This window comes from Pterocles gutturalis, unplaced genomic scaffold (assembly GCF_000699245.1).
Source record: "Pterocles gutturalis isolate BGI_N339 unplaced genomic scaffold, ASM69924v1 scaffold52226, whole genome shotgun sequence".
Lineage (NCBI taxonomy): Eukaryota > Metazoa > Chordata > Aves > Pterocliformes > Pteroclidae > Pterocles > Pterocles gutturalis.
Genome location: NW_010104947.1, coordinates 1 through 8,776, shown reverse-complemented (window position 1 = coordinate 8,776; position 8,776 = coordinate 1). Strand labels below are relative to the sequence as shown.

At 37.0% G+C, this 8,776-nt stretch overlaps 1 protein-coding gene across 1 annotated transcript; it reads left to right on the top strand.

The window, feature by feature from the left end:
* The first annotated feature begins 1,356 nt into the window (after positions 1-1,356).
* On the top strand, positions 1,357-8,514 carry TMEM237 (transmembrane protein 237). The gene is made up of 9 exons (XM_010087201.1): positions 1,357-1,374; positions 2,085-2,116; positions 3,051-3,061; positions 3,589-3,645; positions 5,313-5,426; positions 5,800-5,914; positions 6,663-6,823; positions 7,459-7,582; positions 8,319-8,514. The coding sequence occupies exons 1-9, from the start codon at positions 1,357-1,359 to the stop codon at positions 8,512-8,514; spliced, it is 828 nt and encodes a 275-aa protein (XP_010085503.1).
* The last annotated feature ends 262 nt before the right edge of the window (positions 8,515-8,776 follow it).

Below are 8,776 nucleotides of genomic sequence, written 5' to 3'. Positions count from 1 at the left end.
AACATATATCTCAAAAAAAAAAAAAAAAAGGTATGCAAAGCTTTAAATCTGTAAAGACTGGTTCAGTATTTTGAAACGTTCGAGTTTGTGTGCAGCCGCCCCTTTGGTACCACCTCGGAAGGCTGGTGGTGGCAGCTTAGCTCACTGCCCTCCGGGAGTAAATACTTTACTCGCTGCTGTTTCATACAAGCTGCGCTTACAGGGGAAGGTATCTTATGTTCTGCATCCCTGAATGGACACACAGGGGTTGTGTAGCTTGTTTTTTTCCCCCAGAGTGAGAGTTCCCAGGTGCATCCCACCATCCTTGGCCTGGCTCTTGCGCAAACACAGCGATTCACTGAGGCAGCAGCTGTGTGGTTGGTGGGAGTCTCTGGGCTTCAGGGGGTACCACGTCTAGGTTAGCACTCAGCAGCTCTTCTGTCTGTAATAAAATGTCCCCGGAAACTTGTGCCCAAACTCATCCTTTCTGTGGAGCTTGGAGTGAGTTCCTTCAGACTCTCAGAAACTAGAAACTATTAACACAGTAAAGCTGGTATTTGTGTGGCAGATTTGGGGGCTTCCATGCAGATGGGACAGATGAATATTCACCACTGCCTGCTTGCATGTGATTTCCTTTGTTATAAGCAATAAACAATACAGAAATTTCTTTTTCAGTTGTCTTGTAGAAGGTAGTGAAAACAGGGAGGTACTACAGAACACAGATATACTGCTGGGCAGGCAGTAAATGCTGCATAAAAGGTTAGGGTTTTGGTTTTTTTTTAGTTTTTAGGGGTTTTTCAGATTTTCATTTTTTAAAATATCAAGTATCGATAAACATTTAATAATTACTGCTACAATAATGTAGGAAACAATAAAAGTAATGATCTCTGACCTCTATCAATATTTTTCCTCCCTTACGGTGCACTTGGTGTGACCAGTCCTGACCAGTTTGCTGGATGCTGCTCAGGGTGTGCTGTTCTCTACCTGTGTAAATGGCACTTGCTGTCAGTGTTCAGCATGGCCGAAATCCAGGTGAGAGATCTGAGCCCTAATCCTGCAAACCCTTCCTTGCATGAGGTGTCTCATTTGTTTTGGGTAAACAAACCTAGGTAAGACTTGTTCACTAGAACCTATACCAGCGTATGGAGTTAGGGGTTTTTCAGTACTAGTAATGTTTGCTGACATGGAACAAGCTGCTGTTGTTTCAAATGGGAGTAGTACTAGGCCCTGACCTAGGGGCAGGAAGGTTCACGTCCAGCTAATCCTGGCTGCTAGAAGCTTATTTTTAGTTCAGAATTAGCTGAGGTTCAGCATGAGCAGTGTGAGGGAATACAGACCGGTTCATAGTGCCTCTTTCAGGGAACAGCTTCAAATGATATGGGAAAGAAACAAGTGGTAAGTTTGTGGATCCTTGAGTCTTACTAGTCTTACAGCTTTTTTATTTCTAATATCAACTGAATCTTTGGTCATGGGAAATTTTACTCTTTCAATGTAATTATATAACACAAAATCTGAAGGTAAACTGCTTTCCTTTTTCTAGATGAGAATAAGTGAAAGAGCTCAGTTTCAGGTTTTTAATAGGAGATGCTTATTTTTAGATTTTAGTTATGTTCGACCTGCTGGTATTTTCAAAATTATGTTAAAATCAATATTTTCTCATATTTAAAAGTCTTTTTTATAAATAAGCTTATTTTCTTTCATTGATTTTACTATTGTTCTGAATTTACAACTTCGTTAATACAAAATACTCGGCTCACGCTGTATACTGTGTAAGTATATTGAATACATACATTGTTACAGTATTTTGATATTTAAATAGAACGACTGATAAGCTTTCCAATGAAAGCAGTACCTTACATGAAAAGTTAAAATTATTCAAGTGAAGTTGAAATGCAAGTTGCAACACAGCTGTTAGGTGCATGTCCCTAATGCAGTGCCCATCAGAACTCTGATAAAAGCATGTTATTACTGCATTTTTTTACATATTACTTTTATGTAACATCTCCATTAGGAGTCTCTAGCTATTTAAGAGGCATATGAAGCAAAACATGAGAGGTGGTCTCACACTGACAGAAGTTGACTTTTGTCTCTCCCTTGTCTTTCAGTGCCCACCTCGTGCCCTCCCTCCAGTGCCAAGGTAAAATCAGTTCATTCTGTGGAACTGATCATGGTTCTGTACTTCAGTGTTTTTAAAAGTAATAAGATAATTAAAAAAAAAAAAAAGGCAAACATTTGAGTAGTTACAACCGCTTTAAAAATAATTGCTTTTCTTGCTAATTTGGTGGCCCAGAAGCCCTTACAAGGAATACAAAGCATTTTAAAGTTTTACAGAGGCTGAGAAATTTTGCTGTATTACCTCTGTTTTAATACTTCCAGAGATAAACCCTTTAAAAAGTTTCAGATAAATAGCTACTTCAGTTTTATTAATATCTACTTTCGTTTTATTGATGCCCTTCTTTACAATCTCTTCTTCCCTTATTGTTTCTTTTTTTTTTAGTTTATTTGAATCACAAATCCTTCAGAAAAAGAATTTCTGAAATTAGACTAGATATTCTTAAATAGGGGTATAGGTGTCTACTAGTTTGAAAAAATTGGGCATTTTTTTCAGTGTGGCAGGAAAGGCAATTATATAGTTTCTATGACATGGTACTTCAGAATTCCTTCGAATTACCTAAAAGCAAATGCAATGTTTGTGACTGACAACATATAAAGATGCTGTCTTTTTAGAAATGTAAGCGCTCAAATGTTTCATAACTTTTGTTGATTTGTTACATATCAGGCAGTAAGACAAGTTTTAATTAGCCAAGTGATTAAAGCTTTTAATCTGATCCACAGCTATCCAATCAAGAAACTGTGCATAGTCACGAACAAAGTGTGGAGTCTTGCTTCATACCCTTAACCCTGTTGTACACAACTCCTCATAGAAAGAACTAGGAATGGGGATAAGGAAATGAACCATAAAAGCAGCAGTGTGAATTTTACTGTTGTGAATTGTAATCCATTCAAAATTAACTTTCTTCTCATCTTCTCTTTACGCTGCTCTTCAACACCTTTTCTCCTTAAATGTGAAGTGGAAACCAAGGTAAGTTATTCTGGCATTAAAGAGAACGATAACCATTGATAGTTCCTTCTGGTGCCATTTCATCCTCTCTTTAAAGATAAAGCCTTATACTTTTCCTAAATGTAGGCTGATTATTTAAACTGCATGGATACCTGCACTGCCATTACTAGAACTGTGTTATTTTTCTTCTCTTTGCTGTTTCCGTACTGAATCAAGGTAACTGAAATGTGGTCACTGTGCTCTAAACAAGAAGTTTATTCTTCAGAGCATTATTCAGAGTATTTCAGTTTTTCTCTTAACACATGTGCATGTGTGTATTTAGCCTGTTTTGCACTTAAGACAGATTTCTTATCCTGTTTTCCTGCCATCTTCTGTACTCATCTTGCTTGTGTGAACTGGTGATTTGTCATCTTATCTGTAAAAGGTGAAGGATGTCTTCGCTTGTAAAAAGGAATCCCTTTCTTAACTAGCAATAGAATGGCTGTTAAAAAAAGGAAATGGAGGTTTCTCCATGCTGTGCACACATACTTCTGGTTTATGCTCTGCAGATGAAATTCCACTCAGTCGTCCCAAAAAAAGGAAACCCAAAGGAAAGACTTCATTAGGTAAGGTCCTTCCAAGACTGAAAACTGTGTTTGTAATCCTGGGTGAGAACTGCACTGTAGCCAAGCTCCTGACAGATACACAGTTTTCAGTCTTGTACTCTTATTTTTGAGTTGTGTTCTTGGCTAATGTATTACATTTATTTTAATTTGAACGACTGCAATCTTTTTCCCCAAAGTGGTGTCATTTTAGAACAAGCCTGTAATGCTAGCTGAAGTAACTTGTTCCATCCTCTGCTCTTTCTCCCTAGATCCATTCCCAGTGCTGCTAATACAGCATGTCTTGATACTGAACTGAAAAAGTTCCTTTATTCCTGCTATTTTTTCCTTTCTAAAATTTTTGGATACTTCATTAAATAGTAATTTCTAAATGTAAGCTGCTTGTTATGTTGAATATGTTAAGTGCTTGAACTTTTGAATGAACTAAGATAAAACTCATTGAACAAATTGGCTCAGTCTCAGTCCTTGGCCAAATAAAGTCACAAGTTAATGATTCCTTTATCATCATAGAGTCAAGAGCCTAAAAGATGACAAGCGCCAGAGCCTTGTATTTTTACAATAAGCAAATCTGCAGAACAAACATATCATTTTAAGCAAGATTACAAGTCTGATCTATTTTGACAGAGCAGAATATGTTGCTAGAATCTAGTGTATTTCTGTAAACCAGTTGGCTTGGGTCCATATAATAGCTTGATGAGTAAACCTCCTTTATTTGCTTAAAAGTGTACAGTTGAGATCTCAGTGAAAGACCTTTAAATGCAACAAGTAGAGCTGTTGCTAGCAGGGTTTCCCAAGGATGGAGTTTTGTTTACTGTTGTTCTCAGTGAGCTGAATGATGCTGCAAAGTATGCCTTGGCTTTGGCTACCACTTTGCTGGTTAATTTTGCATTTTAGCACAGCAAAACTTGAAAAAGGTGGGAAAACCTCTGCTTGAAGTGAAATGAAAGTTACATTCAGTTGTAATCATAAAAACTCCAGTACTTGAAAGAGCTATAAAAAGGCAGATGTGAAGTAAAATGGAGAAGTAACTTTGTCTTTCTACTACTTACACAAATTGATGCTACTGCTGCTGGAATATTTGGTGAATTCATGTTAACCTCTCATGGAAATGTAGTTCCTCCAAAGCATAGTAATTCATCTCTCAGACTGGAGTCAACACCCTTCAGTGTTGTTTTTTTCTGGTCCTCCTTTATTCTTGTGGTGTATCTTTAGTATTTAAATTTCCCTTTGATATGATGCTATTTTGCCTTAGCACGTATCTGTGTGAATCAGCTTGTAACAAACTGTTAATTTTTTCTTGTCCCTTGCATCATAATCTTTGCATGTAGAAAGGAAAAATACAGAGGTATAGTTCTTTCCTATGGTCGATTTCTTTCAATCAGTCCTCTGTTATATGCCCAAATGGGAACTGTGCTACCTGGATACTTAAATTTCCTCCTGGGCGTGAAACTGTCAGGGTGAAAGGAGGGTTGTCAGCTGTCATCTTTGTGTATTCTTACTTACCGCATTTGTTCCCCAACTCTTATATTTCCTAGACAATAAATTTTCATCTGAGCTGTAAGCTAGACAAATACAGATGTTGTGCACAGTGTAGGAAAAGGCAGCTTTTTCTTGCCTGTTTCTCAGCGGCCCTGAGTTAAGGTTGCTGGATCTTTTAATCTGGTTTTTAGATGGCATTGTCCAAGCAGCGGTTCGTCGGCAGTCTGAAAGCAGTGAGCCCCTAACTCCTGAACCTCATGATGGTCCTCCTCAGAGAAAACGCAAGAAGAAGAAAGTACCTACAGGTATGTGAAATAACTGTAGACTGGAAAGAACACTGAAAAAAACTCAGTAACGCAGAACTGTGGCCAACTTGCATTTTGGCTTAAAACGCTTCATGTGCTTTTGTACTTATAACAGCTGAAAGTAATCTCTGAGTGAATGGTAGCTTAGAGTTTCAGTTCTTGATTTCAGATTCCATAGGATACAAACCCTCATGCAAATAATAGCAATACAGTTTTGGAAGTGGTAAAATAGAGCCTTTATATCATTCAAAGCTCAGAAGATCATAACTTTTTTGCCACTGTTTATATAATAACTATTTATGCATTTAAGTGAATGTATCTCCAATTTTATGAAAGCTGTGAAACTTTCATGTGGTTTATTTTAAATCTTCAGATTCTGAAACCTCTTTTACCCAGCAAAATGTTGCATCCCTGTTTCAGAATGGAAATGGCATGGATGTCCCTGAAGCTGAAGAAACAGTGATCCGTAAACAGAGAAAAAGAACAAAGTGAGACAAAACTAGTATAGCTCACAATTTGTAATAACTGTGATAGTGAATGTGGCTGAGTACTATTTTACATTGTCATGTTACAAAGATGTAAAATCTTGAAGCTCACAATACCATTCAGCCTGTGCAATAAATAGTCTGTGTGCAGTTCTTTCCAGGGTTAAGATCTAGCTTTCTTCACCTGTTTGTTTTATGCATACCTGGATGCATTACAGTTCTGAAAATATTTACATGAGCCTAATATTTCAGTCCCATACATGAAAAAATTAGAATGTAAGTGCTTTATTTCATTCTTGCTATCTTTTTCTTAATTTTATGAGAAACTTAACTGCTTTCTCATCCTTTTTATTTGCCTTCTCTCCAAGAACTATGCCTTTAAATCACTGTAGTTGCCTGTCTACCAAGAGCATCTACTTTCTTGGCCTTTTATTTAGTTTGTGTGGTTTTTTTCTAATTGTTAATTTCTTGATATGTATTTCTTCTGGCCTTATCCTTTTGAAACAGGAAGGAATTTAAATACAGAGAAAAACCCCAAAATCAAGAATTAGCTTTATGGTTTTCATTAAGGACTAACTCCATGAAAACTTTAGTCTTTAAAATTATAAATGGGGGCAATATTATACAGGTCAGTAGCCTGATTGGTTCTTACAGTCAAGTTACAGACATGTGAAATGTTCATAGGGGCCGTCAGGTTTTACATTGCACTTTCTATTCATTCTCTGCCCCATTGTATGTTCTGTGCTGATAGAAAACCTCGGCCAGCCGAAATGCACTGTTCCAATGAGCTGGAAGTGGAGGAAGAAGACATCATTGAAGATGAGCACAGAAAGAGCCCGGATCAGCAGCCTGTGTTTGCTGCTCCCACTGGAATTAGCCAGCCTGTTAGCAAAGTGTTTGTTGAAAAAAATCGTAAGTACATCTTGTGATTTAAGTAACTTAAGGACATTCTTGCAATTAAAGGAAGCATTATTATATGTAAAATCCAAATAGTGAAGTATTGGGATGAATTTGTTAAAAAGTTTTCCAGAACAAAACTTACGTGGAAATAAATACACATGATGATTATTCAATGGTGAATATTAGTCTTGCTGTGCTGGCATGTTTGGCTGAATTTTTTAATAGGGTGAAAAATGCTATTTGGTAGTATCCAGCTGAGCTTATTTGACTCAATACCGTCACAGTACCTTAAGAAGAAAGTATAATTTACTATATTGCAAAAATTATTTCAAGTGGAAGTTTTTTGGGTTTGGAGTTTTATGTGTGTTTTGTTTTTGGTTTTTTGGTGGTGGTTTTTTTTTTTTTTTTTGTATTGCCGAACACCAAGTAATTACCTGAAGCACATTGCACATTCTTAAATCCATAGCCTAACACATCAGGGTGCATCACACTGACAGAATATAAGCTGACAAAGGGCAGGAAGTGGGGAGAATAAATTTTTTGATGGAACTTGACACTTACAGCTTTTTAACACTGATAAGTATTAATGTAGAAATTATGATGGAAGGCAACACTACTCTCTAAATCAAATTTCCTCATCCTTTCAGGGCGTTTTCAGACAGCTGACCGTGCAGAATTGATTAAAACCACTGAAAATATCAATGTACTTATGGATGTGAAGGCTTTGTGGACTACCAGAGATGTTGCCCTTTCAGTGCACCGAGGTTTCAGGTGAAAAATAAATGTTGTAAAAAAATAAATAATGTAAATAAGCAGAAATCAGTGTTGGTTTTTTTTTTATTTCTTCATGAAAGTTAGCACCCTTTTTCTATCATTGTGATGTATCTTTATTTCTTTTGGATATTCCTAATAAATGGTGGCTCAGGATGCAACAGGTATAAAGTTTCTCAGTCCTCTAGCTTTTGGTATTTGTTGTTAAGAATATCTAGTCTAGACATCACATGTGAAATGCAACTTACTAAGGAAGTCATATTGCAAAGACTCAGACAAAATCTGAATAGCAAGAGATTGATCTCATAACAAAAATACTAAAGACCTACAGAAAAAATGTGTTACAAAATTAGATGCACCCATCAGCTATAATATGGCTGGAATAAAAATACCTAAATTCAGATAGTTCTCAAAGAAAAATCCTGAGAGTGTGGCAAGTGAGAGTATTTTATTCTGGTAGCAGTAATTAAGTGAAGAAGGCAAAACCAGGCAAACATCTCTGTTTTCTTTATTGAGTGCTCAGGTACTGGTGCAATCTGTCAAGGGAGCAAGCAGAAGTCCTGTTGCTTAGAATTTTTAAAACTAGATCAGAAAAAGCACTCAGAAACAATCTGTGAAAAGCTGGGATCCTGTGACAGCAGCAGGGTTGAACAGATGGATTCACAGGCCATTTCTTTCTGTAGTTCTTCACTAATGCAAGGTGTTAAGCTTGTCTAATGTTCTTTTCTCCATTCAGAGTGATTGGACTCTTTACCCATGGCTTCCTTGCTGGGTATGCCGTATGGAACATCGTTGTTATCTACATTTTGGCAGGAAATCAGCTTTCCATGGTTTCTAACCTGCTCCAGCAGTATAAAACACTAGCATACCCTGCTCAAAGTTTGTTCTATTTGTTGCTGTCTATCAGTACAGTCTCAGCCTTTGACAGGTAAAATATGCTTGTATTTGAAAGGTGTACATAATTTGCATGCAATATGTTCCTTTCTCCTTCTTCTGGCATGTTTTGATCTGCTGTTGATGATTTAATGTGATACAATGTGATATAAGAATTTTTTACATATAGCTGGCTATACAGATAAAGGGTGTACGTGCATTCAGACCTTGTTACTCATTTCTGTCCATTGCCTACAGCCTTGCTTCAATGTGCTTGTGCTGTTTGTGTGATCATGAGGAGAACCAGACCAGGGAGCTAAC

Bases quoted from the DNA above. Each gene is read 5' to 3' on its own strand.
- TMEM237 (XM_010087201.1), top strand. The intron at 3,646-5,312 runs GTAAGGTCCTTC...TCTGGTTTTTAG, and splicing joins CAAAGGAAAGACTTCATTAG to ATGGCATTGTCCAAGCAGCG. The intron at 5,427-5,799 runs GTATGTGAAATA...TTAAATCTTCAG, and splicing joins GAAGAAGAAAGTACCTACAG to ATTCTGAAACCTCTTTTACC.